The 15,940-nt window shown below is 46.2% G+C and overlaps 2 protein-coding genes across 2 annotated transcripts; both read left to right on the forward strand.

The window, feature by feature from the left end:
- Nucleotides 1-1,081: 1,081 nt before the first annotated feature.
- On the forward strand, nt 1,082-1,507 carry LOC311530277 (histone H2B 1.2-like; the record flags this gene model as incomplete). Its single annotated transcript, XM_084646731.1, has 1 exon — nt 1,082-1,507. The coding sequence occupies one exon, from the start codon at nt 1,082-1,084 to the stop codon at nt 1,505-1,507; it is 426 nt and encodes a 141-aa protein (XP_084502857.1).
- A 13,113-nt stretch (nt 1,508-14,620) lies between these two features.
- On the forward strand, nt 14,621-15,067 carry LOC311530278 (histone H2B type 3-B-like; the record flags this gene model as incomplete). The annotated part of the gene is made up of 1 exon (XM_084646732.1): nt 14,621-15,067. The coding sequence occupies one exon, from the start codon at nt 14,621-14,623 to the stop codon at nt 15,065-15,067; it is 447 nt and encodes a 148-aa protein (XP_084502858.1).
- Between the last annotated feature and the right edge of the window lie 873 nt (nt 15,068-15,940).

A 15,940-nucleotide genomic window follows, 5' to 3' on the forward strand; every position in this document is an offset into this window, starting at 1 on the left:
ATTGAAATAGCTATTGTCTCTTGCAGAGGTGGGTTAACTATGCCGGTGGGAGAAGCTCTCCTGTTGGCATAGTAGTAAAATGCTACAGTCGCAGCAATGCTGTACATGTAGACATGCCATGAGTTGTTTCCCAGACCTGAAGAAGATCTCTGTGAAAACTTATCTCTCTCACCAACAGAAGTTGGTCCAATAAAAGTTATTACCTCACCCACCTCATCTTTCTAATATCCTGGGACCAACCTGGCGACAGCAACGCTGCATGTGTCAATTTATGTCAGTGGAGATCCTGGCTCAATAAATACACAGCAATAGCTCATAAAAATAATTCCATGATAAAAATGAATAAAGAAAAAATGTAATGATACTTATTGGTGGTAGTAAAATAATAACATTTACAGTAGAACCTCAGAGTTATGAACACCTCAGAAATGGAGGTTGTTCGAAACTCTGAAATGTTCGAAAAGCTGAACAAAAAGTTATGGTTTTTTCCCCCCAAAAGTTCACAACTGAACATTGACTTAATGCAGCTTTGAAACTTTACTATGCAGAATAAAAATGCTGCTTTCCCTGTATTTTTTTAGTAGTTTACATTTAACTCAGTATTGCACTGTATAGTATTTGGGCTTTTTTCATCTCTGTTGCCTGATTGTGTACTTCCACCTCCAAATGAGGTGTGTGGTTGACTGGTCAGTTCGTCACTCTGGGGTTTGTAACTCTGAGGTTCTACTGTAAATATTAAAATAATAAATTCTATTAAACAATCAGCTAATTGGCAGCTTGCCCCTAATATACTCCACAAAAATTGCCATAGCAACTTAATTGCCCTACTCATCCTACCAAAAGCCGGTGAGCACGTGGAATGCTACAATTTCCTTCATTTTCATATGAGAAGGAGTGAATTCGAATCCCTCATTACGAGGATCACCATTACAGTGTGGCTAACAAGGCCATTGTCCTAACCAGCCAATCACTGGGCACAGGGTCAGTGCCTCATTTGAATGCCTGTCACTATATAGGAGTACAGCTAATGCGAAGCCACTGCAGGCTGAGAACTGAGCTGGAGAGACCAGGGTGGAGAGCAATGGCTGCTGCCCAGACAAGAAAGAAGAAGGCCCAGATCCGGAGAAGGCAGAAGACCCAGCAGATGATGCTTCAGAAGCCACAGCCCAAGTGGAAAACGTCCCAGCCCCAGCAAGGTGGGTGGAAGCCGGTGTTGAAGCGATTGAGGAAAAGCCAGGGGAAGAGGCGTTTTTCTGCTTTGTATATCTCTGAGATGATGGGTCGGCTGCAGCGGGGAAATCGGCGCATGTCGGCCAAAGCCAAGGGACTGATGAACTCCTCCATGTGCAGTCTCTACAGCGGAGTATTCACGGAGGCTGACCGCAGGAGAAAGAAGAGACGCGGGTCTTTCATCGGCACCTCAGACGTGCAAGCTGCTCTGGAGAAGGTGATGAAGGGGAATGTTGCCAATTATTCCATCACTTCCATCCACAGCAAGTCTCGTTAGAGAAACATTCCCTTTCCTTTCGCCCTAAGGCCCTACACCATGGCAGGGGTAAGAGAGCAAGAAGGGAGAAGGGAGAGGAGCAAACACCAGCCTGAGAGACCCTAATGCCTGCCTGATTAAAGATCTATCATTGCCTTCAAGATGACCAGAAAAGCTGCACTTTGCCCTTTGTTAAGGACCAGCCCTGTGTACAGCAATTCTTCATGCAGGAAGCTGAGCTAGAGCAGAGATGGAATCAAAAGTGGAATCTCCATGATTATGAATGAGAGAGGGTCATGCAGCATCCTGACACAATGGGATCATCAAACATTGCGAAAAATACCATTCTTCATCAGAAGAAAAGAGTTTATCCTGAACCAGCACCAAAGACTTTTCACACCTGGGAAAAAAAGATTCTCATGCTGCACCTTGAATTTGCAAGCGGTACTTTCCGTGATGGATGGAGACTGTCTTCTCTGCATTGCTTCACTGAAAGAGTCTGAGGGAAGAGATTTGCGAACATTCTAAATGAAAGGATTGCCAATGAGATGTTATCATAAGGGGAGAAATTAAGGTCATCTTGGCATTATAATAAACAGGATTTTAGCAGCAATTTCTGTTGCTAAATGTTTCCTTTATATGGGAGTGGGGGGAGTGCTTTATGTTTTAGCTAACTGGCTTCAAGATGGAGCTTGCTACGTTTATGGAGGGGATGGTATGATGGGACTATCTACAATAACATGATGTAGCCAGTATGCGACTGCTAGGAGCAAATATCTCCAATGGCTGGTGATGGGACACTAGATGGGGAGGGTTCTGAATTACTGCAGAGAATTCTTTCCCAGGTGTCTGCCTGGCAGGTCTTGCCCACATGCTCAGTGTCTAACTGATTGCCATATTTGGGGCCAGGAAGGAATTTTCCCCTGGGTCAGATTGGCAGAGCCCCTCCCTGGGGGTTTTTCGCCTTCCTCTGCAGCACGGGCATGGGTCACTTGCAGGTTTAAACTAGTGTAAATGGTGGATTCTCTTTAAATCATGATGTGAGGGCTTCAGTAACTCAGCCAGAGGTTAGGGATCTATTACAGGGATGGGTGGGTGAGGTTTTGTGGCCTGCAACGTGCAGGAGGTCAGACTAGCTAGATGATCACGATGATCCCTTCTGACCTTAAAGTCTATGAGTCTATGAGCATTTAAGATAAAGTCTTAATGAGTTGCAGACTTCTGCTAGAGTGAACACAAAGGGCTTTCAATGCATCCTTTTTTTCTGATCAGTGCTTAAAATAAATATCCAGCCACAGATAAAGGCATATAGGCCTCCGTTTTCGGCTTGGAAGGATAAGAACTCAAGATTATAAACCATTAAGAAAAGAGTGGATATAGGCTAGCCTTTCAGCCTAGAGAACTGTAACAACCATCTCCAGTTCCTCCAGATTTATTCCTCTTCCTAACTACTTTGGTATTGTCCAAATTACGCAGAAGATGCTAAGATGTTACGTCTTACAGTTTCTCACCTCTAGGGTCTTCATGTGTACAATAAACAGGTCCCTTAAGGAGGATGTGTCATAGAATCATAGAATCATAGAATATCAGGGTTGGAAGGGACCTCAGGAGGTCATCTAGTACAACCCCCTGCTCAAAGCAGGACCAATCCCCAACTAAATCATCCCAGCCAGGGCTTTGTCAAGCTGGGCCTTAAAAACCTCTAAGGATGGAGATTCCACCACTTCCCTAGGTTCATAGATTCATAGATATTAAGGTCAGAAGGGACCATTATGATCATCTATTCTGACCTCCTGCACAATGCAGGCCACAGAATCTCACCCACCCACTCCTGCGATAAACCTCTCACCTATGTCTGAGCTACTGAAGTCCTGAAATCATGGTTTAAAGACTTCAAGGTGCAGAGAATCCTCCAGCAAGTGACCCGTGTCCCATGCTACAGAGGAAGGCGAAAAACCCCCAGAGCCTCTTCCAATCTGCCCTGGAGGAAAATTCCTTCCCGACCCCAAATATAGCGGTCAGCTGAAGCCTGAGCATATGGGCAAGATTCACCAGCCAGATAACGCATTTCAGTGCTTCACTACCCTCCTAGTGAAAAAGATTTTTGTAATATCCAACCTAAACCTTCCCCACTGCAACTTGAGACCATTACTCCTCGTTCTGTCATCTGCTACCCTGACAACAGTCTAGATCCATCCTCTTTGGAACCCCCTTTCAGGTAGTTGAAAGCAGCTATCAAATCCCCACTCATTCTTCTCTTCCGCAGACTAAACAATCCCAGTTCCCTCAGCCTCTCCTCATAACTCATGTGTTCCAGTCCCCTAATCATTTTTGTTGCCCTCCGCTGGACGCTTTCCAATTTTTTCACATCCTTGTTGTAGTGTGGGGCCCAAAACTGGACACAGTACTCCAGATGAGGCCTCACCAATGTCGAATAGAGGGGAACGATCACGTCCCTCGATCTGCTGGCAATGCCTCTATTTATACATCCCAAAATGCCATTGGCCATCTTGGCAACAAGGGCACACTGTAGACTCATATCCAGCTTCTCCTCCACTGTAACCCCTAGGTCCTTTTCTGCAGAAATGCTGCTGAGCCATTCAGTCCCTAGTCTGTAGTGGTGCATGGGATTCTTCTGCCCTAAGTGCAGGATTCTGCACTTGTCCTTGTTGAACCTCATCAGATTTCTTTTGGCCCAATCCTCTAATTTGTCTAGGTCCCCCTGTATCCTATCCCTACCCTCCAGCATATCTACCTCTCCTCCCAGTTTAGTGTCATCTGCAAACTTGCTGCGGGTGCAATCCACCCCATCCTCCAGATCATTAATGAAGATATTGAACAAAACCAGCCCCAGGACCGACCCTTGGGGCACCCCACTTGATACCGGCTGCCAACTAGACATGGAGCCATTGATCACTACCCGTTGATCCCAACAATCTCGCCAGCTTTCTATCCACCTTATAGTCCATTCGTCCAGCCCATACTTCTTTAACTTGCTGGCAAGAATACTGTGGGAAACCGTGTCAAAAGCTTTGCTAAAGTCAAGGAACAACACATCCACTGCTTTCCCCTCATCCACAGAGACAGTTATCTCGTCATAGAAGGCAATTAGATTAGTCAGGCATGACTTGCCCTTGGTGAATCCATGCTGACTGTTCCTGATCACTTTCCTCTCCTCTAAGTGCTTCAGAATTGACTCCTAGAGGACCTGCTCCATAATTTTTCCAGGGACTGAGGTGAAGCTGACTGGCCTGTAGTTCCCCAGATCCTCCTTCTTCCCTTTTTTAAAGATGGGCACTACATTAGCCTTTTCCCAGTCGTCTGGGACCTCCCCTGATCGCCATGAGTTTTCAAAGAATGGCCAATGGCTCTGCAATCACATCCACCAACTCCTTTAGCACTCTTGGATGCAGCGCATCCGGCCCCATGGGCTTGTGCTTGTCCAGCTTTTCTAAATAGTCCCAAACCACTTCTTTCTCCACAGAGGGCTGGTCACCTCCTCCCCATGCTGTGCTGCCCAGTGCAGTAGTCTGGGAGCTGACCTTGTTTGTGAAGACAGAGGCAAAAAAAGCATTGAATACATTTGCTTTTTCCACATCCTCTGTCACTAGGTTGCCTCCCTCATTCAGTAAGGGGCCCACACTTTCCTTGACTTTCTTTTTGTTGCTAACGTACCTGAAGAAACCCTTCTTGTTACTCTTAACATCTCTTGCTAGCTGCAACTCCAAGTGTGGTTTGGCCTTCCTGATTTCACTCCTGCATGCCTGAGCAGTATTTTTATACTCCTCCCTGGTTATTTGTCCAATCTTCCACTTCTTGTCAGCTTCTTTTTTGTGTTTAAGATCAGCAACGATTTCACTGTTAAGCCAAGTTGGTTGCCTGTCATATTTATTATTCTTTCTACACATCGGGATGGTTTGTTCCTGTAACCTCAATAAGGATTCTTTAAAATACAGCCAGCTCTCCTGGACTCCTTTCCCCTCATGTTATTCTCCCAGGGGATCCTGCCCATCAGTTCCCTGAGGGAGTCAAAGTCTGCTTTTCTGAAGTCTAGGGTCCGTATTCTGCTGCTCTCCTTTCTTCCTTGTGTCAGGATCCTGAACTCGACCATCTCATGGTCACTGCCTCCCAGGTTCCCATCCACTTTTGCTTCCCCTACTAATTCTTTCCGGTTTGTGAGCAGCAGGTCAAGAAGAGCTCTGCCCCTAGTTGGTTCCTCCAGCACTTGCACCAGGAAATTGTCCCCTACACTTTCCAAAATCTTCCTGTATTGCCTGTGCACCGCTGTATTGCTCTCCCAGCAGATATTAGGGCGATTGAAGTCTCCCATGAGAACCAGGGCGTGAGATCTAGTAACTTCCGTGAGTTGCCGGAAGAAAGCCTCGTCCACCTCATTCCCCCTGTTCCGGTGGTCTATAGCAGACTCCCACCACGACATCACCCTTGTTGCTCACACTTCTAAACTTAATCCAGAGACTCTCAGGTTTTTCTGCGGTTTCATACCGGAGCTCTGAGCAGTCATACTGCTCTCTTACATACAATGCAACTCCCCCGCCTTTTCTGCCCTGCCTGTCCTTCCTGAACAGTTTATATCCATCCACGACAGTACTCCAGTCATGTGAGTTATCCCACCAAGTCTCTGTTATTCCAATCACATCATAATTCCTTGACTGTGCCAGGACTTCCAGTTCTCCCTGCTTGTTTCCCAGGCTTCTTGCATTTGTGTATAGGCACTTAAGATAACTCGCTGATCGTCCCTCTTTCTCAGTATGAGGCAGGAGCCGTCCCCTCTCATGCTCTCCTGCTCGTGTTTCCTCCCGGTATCCCACTTCTCCACTTACCTCAGGGCTTTGGTCTCCTTGTCCCGGTGAACCTAGTTTAAAGCCCTCCTCACTAGGTTTGCCAGCCTGCTTGCAAAGATGCTCTTCCCTCTCTTTTCCTTCCATGGGGAGGATGGACGAGAACACCACTTGCACCTCAAGCTCCTTTATCCTTCTTCCCAGAGTCACGTAGTCTACAGTGATCTGCTCAAGGTCATTCTTGGCAGTATCATTGGTGCCCACGTGGAGAATCAGGAAGGGGTAGTGATCCGAGGGCTTGATGAGTCTCGGCAGTCTGTCCGTCACATCGTGAATCCTAGCTCCTGGCAAGCAGCAAACTTCTCAGTTTTCCCGATTGGGGTGGCAGATAGATGCCTCAGTCCCCCTGAGGAGAGAGTCCCCGACGACCACCACCAGCCTCCTTCTCTTGGGAGTGGTGGTCGTGGAACCCCCATCCCCAGGACAGTGCATCTCATGCCTTCCAATTGGTGGAGTCTCCTTCTGTTCCCTTCCCTCAGATGTATCATCTAGTCCACTCTCTGCATTCGTATCTGTGGAGAGAACGTGAAAACGGTTGCTTACCTGTATCTGCATGACTGATACATGGACGCTCCCCTTTCTTCTTCTGGAGGTCACATGCTGCCAAATTTCTTCACCGTCCTTCTGTCCCCACTGCGTAGCCTGCTCTGAATCTTCAGAACGTTGTGTCCGTAGAAGCATATCCTGAGGTCTGTCCCGGAAATCTTCAGTTTCTCTTTTGCAACACAGGGTCAATCCTTGTTTCTCCAGACCTTGAACCTACTCTTCCAATATGGAGACCAGCTTGCACTTTGTCCAGACAAAGTCGCTTCTGTCCTGTGGAAGAAAGACAAACATGGCACATCCTGTGCAGGTCACAATAGCTGAACGCTCACCATCCATATTACCTTCCTTCTACGAGCTTCCTCAGGAGTTGTAGTAACTACTCAGAGAAGCGTGCAAGATGAAAGCCTCAGTGGGCTCTCCCCAGGAGAACTCCCAGGCAAACTCCCTCTGTTAGCCTCTCTGCTGTTCGCTGCTCAGCTGGTTCGCAGCTGACCGGCTTTTTATAACTGGCTTTTTATATCTGTCCAATACAACTCTGTGGAATCTCCAAGAAAGGAAAGAATGGAGTTGTTTTAAAGCAGTGGTTTTCAACTAGGGATCCGAGGCCCCCTTGGAGGCTGCGAGCAGATTTTAGGGGGTCCACCAAGCAGGGCTGGCATTAGACTCACTGAAGCCCAGAAAGCCGAAGCCCTGGGCTCTGAGCCCCACCACCTGGGGCTGAAGCTGAAGCCTGAGCAAGTTGGCTTCGTGGGGGCCCCTGTGGCGTGGGGCCCTGGGAAATTGCCCTGCTTGCTAACCCCTAACGCTGGCCCTGGCTTTAAAAGGCAGAAAAACAGTTGCTGTGGCACAGGTCGGCCATGGAGTTTTTATAGGATTTGGGGGGGAGGCAAAGGTTGAGAACCCCAGATCTAAAGCACAAATTTTAGTTCCTTTGGGTCCGTCCCCCCCTTATTTACAATTAGAAGTGACTCCATCTGCCTCTGCCAGGTCCCACAACACCTCATAGTCAACCATATCAGAGGCTGATGGTAGACATGGTAAAGTCTAAAATGGACACCTGACCTTGGAGCCTCACTAGGAAGAGACCCTCACAACCACAACTCCTTATCCAGCACCAGGTCTATGTGACATTCCATTTCATATTATTTATGGAAATATGCTTATGATATGGCATAACGGAGATATACTTTATGCAAGATAGCTCATGTAAGATATTATTGGAAAAGTTATTATGTACTGAATGTGATTATCCAATGTGTATGCCTGTATCATTTCTGTATCTGAAGTTAGGAATATTCACTATGCATCTGTATTTCAAATGGGATATTTTGGGTGTCACCCCCAACTAGCCCTTCAGGTACAACAATGAAAAAGCCAGACAGGGCTGATGGCCCATTAGCAAAGACAATGGACTGTGAAAGAGCTTAGTCTTCCAGTGGATGCTCCAGACGCCCTGCTAGTAATGGCTGTCACAGCCCTGCAGAGACAGGGGTCTGAGTCACCTGGTACGGGACCCACCCACTTTTTGGAATGCTAGTGTTTTTCCACTGCAAGACAAAGGGTTCCCGCCTTACACAAGAGCTATATAAGGCAGGGAAGTGACATCATCAATGTTCTCCTCTGCCTCTTCACCCAAAGAGAAACTGAAAAATACCTGGAAGCAAGAACTGAACTTGGGGGAGAAGGGTTGAGCCCAAGCTGGAAGGGTGTCCAGCTTGTGAGTAATATGGGACCTCTGCAACTAGTGTGTGCTGCGGACCTGTGGGATTGGTCAACGCTATGCACGGCTCATGCGGCGTCTCATGGTCTCGGACACCATCCGATGTCCAGGGACATCTACATCGAACACATCACCGGCCACTGACAGTACCAGGAGGTGTGAGCCAGTATGACATCATGCATCAACTATGGGAAAAGGACTGAGAGACTTTTTCCATTGGAGCATATGAACTGGAACCATAAACTCACTGAACATTAAATCCCACCACATAAGGGTGAATCCATCCTCATCATCGTATCCACTCATTATACTCCACACCTGAACATAGCCATTATATGAACAACATACCCCCATATCTCAGGTTTCAGAGTAACAGCCGTGTTAGTCTGTATTCGCAAAAAGAAAAGGAGTACTTGTGGCACCTTAGAGACTAACCAATTTATTTGAGCATGAGCTTTCGTGAGCTACAGCTCACCTCATCAGATGCATACTGTGGAAACTGCAGAAGACATTATATACACACAGAGACCATGAAACAATACCTCCTCCCACCCCACTGTCCTGCTGGTAATAGCTTATCTAAAGTGATCATCAAGTTGGGCCATTTCCAGCACAAATCCAGGTTTTCTCACCCTCCGCATTCCCCCCCCGCCCAAACTCACTCTCCTGCTGCTAATAGCCCATCCAAAGTGACCACTCTCTTCACAATGTGTATGATAATCAAGGTGGGCCATTTCCTGCACAAATCCAGGTTCTCTCACTCCCTCACCCCCCTCCAAAAACCACACACACAAACTCACTCTCCTGCTGGTAATAGCTTATCCAAAGTGACCACTCTCCCTACAATGTGCATGATAATCAAGGTGGGCCATTTCCAGCACAAATCCAGGTTTTCTCACCCCCCACCCCCATACACACACAAACTCACTCTCCTGCTGGCAATAGCTCATCCAAACTGACCACTCTCCAAGTTTAAATCCAAGTTTAACCAGAACGTCTGGGGGGGGGGGGGAGGTTAGGAAAAAACAAGGGGAAATAGGCTACCTTGCATAATGACTTAGCCACTCCCAGTCTCTATTTAAGCCTAAATTAATAGTATCCAATTTGCAAATGAATTCCAATTCAGCAGTTTCTCGCTGGAGTCTGGATTTGAAGTTTTTTTGTTGTAAGATAGCGACCTTCATGTCTGTGATTGCGTGACCAGAGAGATTGAAGTGTTCTCCGACTGGTTTATGAATGTTATAATTCTTGACATCTGATTTGTGTCCATTTATTCTTTTACGTAGAGACTGTCCAGTTTGACCAATGTAAATGGCAGAGGGGCATTGCTGGCACATGATGGCATAATATATCACATTGGTGGATGTGCAGGTGAACGAGCCTCTGATAGTGTGGCTGATGTTATTAGGCCCTGTGATGGTGTCCCCTGAATAGATATGTGGGCACAGTTGGCAACGGGCTTTGTTGCAAGGATAGGTTCCTGGGTTAGTGGTTCTGTTGTGTGGTATGTGGTTGTTGGTGAGTATTTGCTTCAGGTTGCGGGGCTGTCTGTAGGCAAGGACTGGCCTGTCTCCCAAGATTTGTGAGAGTGTTGGGTCATCCTTCAGGATAGGTTGTAGATCCTTAATAATGCGTTGGAGGGGTTTTAGTTGGGGGCTGAAGGTGACGGCTAGTGGCGTTCTGTTATTTTCTTTGTTAGGCCTGTCCTGTAGTAGGTGACTTCTGGGAACTCTTCTGGCTCTATCAATCTGTTTCTTCACTTCCGCAGGTGGGTATTGTAGTTGTAAGAAAGCTTGACAGAGATCTTGTAGGTGTTTGTCTCTGTCTGAGGGGTTGGAGCAAATGCGGTTGTATCGCAGAGCTTGGCTGTAGACGATGGATCGTGTGGTGTGGTCAGGGTGAAAGCTGGAGGCATGTAGGTGAGAGAACCTGGATTTGTGCAGGAAATGGCCCACCTTGATTATCATACACATTGTGAAGAGAGTGGTCACTTTGGATGGGCTATTACCAGCAGGAGAGTGAGTTTGTGTGTGTGTGGGGGTGGGCGGGTGAGAAAACCTGGATTTGTGCTGGAAATGGCCCACCTTGATGATCACTTTAGATAAGCTATTACCAGCAGGAGAGTGAGTTTGTGTGTGTATGGGGGTGGGCGGGTGAGAAAACCTGGATTTGTGCTGGAAATGGCCCACCTTGATGATCACTTTAGATAAGCTATTACCAGCAGGAGAGTGAGTTTGTGTGTGTATGGGGGTGGGCGGGTGAGAAAACCTGGATTTGTGCTGGAAATGGCCCACCTTGATTATCATGCACATTGTAGGGAGAGTGGTCACTTTGGATAAGCTATTACCAGCAGGAGAGTGAGTTTGTGTGTGTGGTTTTTGGAGGGGGGTGAGGGAGTGAGAGAACCTGGATTTGTGCAGGAAATGGCCCACCTTGATTATCATACACATTGTGAAGAGAGTGGCCACTTTGGATGGGCTATTACCAGCAGGAGAGTGAGTTTGTGTGTGTGTGTGGGGGGGGGGGGGGGGGATGCGGAGGGTGAGAAAACCTGGATTTGTGCTGGAAATGGCCCAACTTGATGATCACTTTAGATAAGCTATTACCAGCAGGACAGTGGGGTGGGAGGAGGTATTGTTTCATGGTCTCTGTGTGTATATAATGTCTTCTGCAGTTTCCACAGTATGCATCTGATGAGGTGAGCTGTAGCTCACGAAAGCTCATGCTCAAATAAATTGGTTAGTCTCTAAGGTGCCACAAGTACTCCTTTTCTTTTTCCCCATATCTCAATGTCTGTACTTTGACCCATTAAACTTTTACCCCCAATCAGGGAGATTGCAGTTTATGTATTCCTTACGCCACCCGTTCCTAAACCGAATTTTGCACCCCTTGATAATCTGTAAAAGTAGGAAAATCTTTTTCACTAGGAGGGTGGTGAAGCACTGGAATACGTTACCTAGAGAGGTGGTAGAATCTCCTTCCTTAGAAGTTTTAAGGTCAGGCTTGACAAAGCCCTGGCTGGGATGATTTAATTGGGGATTGGTCCTGCTTTGAGCAGGGGGTTGGACTAGGTGACCTCCTGAGGTCCCTTCCAACCCTGATATTTTATGATTCTGTGATTCTATACCTTATTCCCTGATAACCAGAGACTTCTATGCTTAAACTCTGTACTGTTTTCTTTTTACTTCAACATCATATTAATAAAATTTTTATACCTGAGGTCTCAAGCGGCAGGCCAGTGCAGCTGCCTTTCAAGACTTTCTGTAATCTGCCTGCAACAATATCTAGGGTGAGAAATTACTATTTGTAACCAATTTCTTTAGTGAAACAAGCTTAGTTTGAGTGTTTTGTTTTAATATTTAGTAATATATTTTTGTTCTCTTTGCTATCTCTTTAACCACTTAAAATCTATCTTTTATAGTTAATACATTTATTTCTTGTTTATAATATAACCCAGTTTGTGCAATTCATAATTGGGGGTGGGGGGCACATTGAGGGAGGTAGGCACCTGAGTGCTGGGGCAAGTCCCTTTAGCTGAGTCTTCCCAGAGCTGATCTCAGTGTCTGTGTCGTTCTGCAGTTGGGTGTGGCCCTGCCTGTGTGTGTTCTGGAGGATGCTTAAGAGCCTGGCTCAGCAAGACAGGTAAAAAGGGGACCTATGCTGTTAGAACGGGTGGGCTCAGTGGTATCTCAGCACATCAGGTGGCATCTTAAAGAGGGGCAACCTATCACAGACTAGACCGGGGTTGATAAGGCGTTCATAAAGAAGAAGTATTAGGTGTAGCTGAAGGTGGTTAATTAGAATCTGCTTGGTAACTGTTCTCAAAAGAGAGGGTAAAAATTGATGAGAATGTTAACAGAAAGAGATGGCTTTTTTGGCAGAACCTTGCTACTGCTTGCTTCCGGGGATTAAGCGACTGGGTCTATAAAGGGCAGTAGCATCATTTCCCATCAATAATAATAGCCCCAACACTTCCTTTTAATAACCACAATGGGCAGGTGTTCATCTTGGTGGTGGTTGTGAAATCTTATCCTAAAATTTGAGAACATCCAACAACACTGAGAATGGAAGGAACTCAACAGAGAGAAGTGGTTTGTTCAGACAGCCCAGCCCATTTTGAGTTCCTGAAAGACTGTGACAGATCTGAGCAATCTTACCTGCAAAGCAGATGGAAAACTACTGACAATGGACCAGATTTGCAAAGGTACTAAGGTGCCTAAAGATTCAGGTGTTCAAAAGCCCCTAAGCAAGTTAGGTTCCTAACTCCCATTGATTTCAATAGCAGTTAGGTGTCTAATATGTTGAAACACTTTTGAAAATCTTACTAGACCTACTGGCATTGTGAGGGGCCTAAATACCTTTGAAAACTTGGTCCCGGCATCCCTGATACATCAAAGCACTTAAGCACATGCATAACTTTAAGCACATGTGTAATTCCATTGATTTGAAGGGGACTATGGACTTGCTTAGGTGTTCTGCTGGATTGGGGCCAAGGAGACTGTCGTCCTGTCTTGTAGCATATAGGCTCTGATTCATCTCCCATAGCAGTCAATAGGAAACTCCAATTGACTCCAATGGGAAACTTCCATGATTCCAGAGGAAGTTGAATTAGACCTATATGATCTAGTTTACAAAAATGCCAAGCGCCTAAAACTCCAGTTGAAGTCAATGGGAGCTACTATTGCTTGGAACCTCTGAAAATCAGAGTCTATGTAATGTTTTGCACTATCTGAGGAATGAAAATATCTTGCCATTTCCAAGATCCTATATCATCCCAGATATTCTCCTGTCACACTCTGTTCCAGGCCTCTGTCAGCCTGGAATGGAAGACTGTATACAATAAGGGCCCGATCTCACCACCATTTACTACTGAGCAAAGCGCTTGTTTACTGCAGTTAATTGTCTTATTGACTTCAGTGACAATAAGCATTTCACTCGGTACGAAATGTTTGAGTTGTTGAGTGTAAAGCATCGGATCCTGAAAGGTATTTACACACATTTCTGGAGAAAACTTGAGTTGGTTAAAACAGACATAAGCATCTCACTGTGTCACATAACAAGGGCTTTCCATTTCATTGCCAGCTATTTTCTTGTGGCGAATAGTCGGAAAGCAACTTGGCTTTGATCATGAGAGGGTCATTTCTGGAGTTAACAGTTATCCATTTGTTATGTGCATTGGCTTTAGAACATACATACAGTGCTTAGAGAGAACTCGGATGGGAAGGTTTTATACATTACAAATGAAAAAACGTACAAATCCTGAAGCAATAGCTCATTCCCTAGGGGCTTGTTAAGGCAAGGGCAGCCTTCACCATTGAAATCAAATAACAAAAACATGGGAACATTTCATTCTGTCCAGTTGCTCTGCACTTAAACCAATGTTATGTGAGAGAGAAGAAGAAATAACAATGAAGGGTGGAACCTAAAAACAAAACAATGGGCCATCTTTTTGTGCTGTGTTTGTATAGCAGCTAGCACAATGGGGTCCTGGTCCATGGCTAGAGCTCCTCGATGCTACTGCAATAATAATAATAATAATAATTAATAATTAATAATAAATAATGTATTATTAATACCACTACCTCAATCACAATGTAATTGATAACATGAAATAATAAAAAATTAATGATAAAAATAAATCCAACCCAATAAAATAAAAGATTGGTGCAATAATATTAATATGTGACTAATGTAATTTTAATATGCAAAATCTCTAAGGTTCACCTCATTGGCCAGAATGACCAGACAACAGCCAATAAGCAGCTAGGGTTTTAAAAGCCTGTCATTTGCATAAGGAAGGGAAAATGACATAGCCGCACACAAATGCACAGTGGGGCCTGTACAGCCTAGTCATAATGCAATTGGCTGGAGTGGCAGCCTGGTTACCCAATCAGCAAGCCCAGGGTGGGCCCTCATTTGCATGCTAACTGTTATATGAGATCTCAGCTGGCGGGAGGCTGGTGGCATTTGGCTGGGGAGAGCTGAGCTGAACAGGAGCAGAGTGGAAAGATGGCAGCTGCCCAGAGAGAGAAGAGGAAGGTCCAGATTAAGAGGACACAGAAGGCCCAGCAAGATAAGCCACGGACCGCCCCCAAGCAGGGGAAGCGCCAGCCCAAGCCCCAGCTGGGGAATCAGATGAGGCAGAAGTCAGTGGCAAAGCAGCTGAAGAGCTGCCAGGGGAAGAAGGGCCTGGGGAGGAACGGTGTCCCCGCCCGCTACGCCTCCAAGATGCTGCAGCAGATGACGAAGGTGCGCATGTCGGCCAAGGCCAAGGGGCTGATGAAATCCTTCATGGCTGATCTCTACAGCCAGGTATCCACCGAGGCCGAGCACTTGAGGAAGCAGAAACAGCTCCCCGCCTTGGGCTCCTCGGAGGTGCGAGCTGCCCTGCAGCAGGTGATGCCGAGGGAAGTGGCCAAACACTCGGCCACCCCCATCTGCAATGAGTCTGTGTAGAGAACTGTCCCTCCCTTCTCCCTGGGCACAAGCCCAGCTGGGGGGAGAGAAAGAACAAGAGGGGAGAAGGGAGAGAAGCAAGCACCAGCCTGAGAGACCCTGACACCTGCCTGATTGAAAATTGCTGGAAAGATGTCTAACAAACCTGCATTTTGCCCCCTACTGGTGGACCAACCTCACACTCTTCTGCACGCCAGACACTCAGATAAAGGAGAGAGACTCCATCCCATCACCTGAAACAAGGGACCATCATGCTGCAGCCTGAATCAATGAGAGCTCCTTAAGAGGCCTGTATTCTACAGCCTGAATTCCTGAGAGAATTTGCGTTATTTTAAAGAAGAGACCGTCATCTCGCGGCTGAATCAATGAGCTAGGCTTTCTGTTATTGGCCACCAGGCGGCAGACCGAATGAAGCAGAGACTTGCCATCCTTGTAAACTCAGAGACAATCGAGACCAAGTAAAGAGATTGGCCACCATTAGAAATGAAAGAGTTGTAGGGGAGGTGGGAAAAATAAGAGACAGTAACATCACCTCGGCATTATAATAAAATTGGAATGTTAGGAGTGGTTTGTTGTGTGTTTCTTGTTTCCCAAAGAAAAAGAAGAATGGGATGGTTTGTGGTTTGGGATTTAACATCTTTTAGACCTATTTTCAAAGGTATTTGGGCACCGAATAGGCATCACGTAGGGTTTTCAAAAACACCTGAAGCAGGTTAAGCGTAGACTCCATTTGATTTCAGCGGGAGTTAGGTGCTTTTGAAAATCCCACTTCGTGCCTATCTGAATCTTTAGGCACCAAAATACCTTTGTAAGTCTGGCCCTGAGCTTGTTGTGTCAGCAGCTGTATTTTATTATCTGTCTGTACAGCATAAT

The sequence above is a fragment of the Lepidochelys olivacea genome, assembly GCF_965140295.1.
Source record: "Lepidochelys olivacea isolate rLepOli2 genome assembly, chromosome: 14".
NCBI lineage: Eukaryota > Metazoa > Chordata > Testudines > Cheloniidae > Lepidochelys > Lepidochelys olivacea.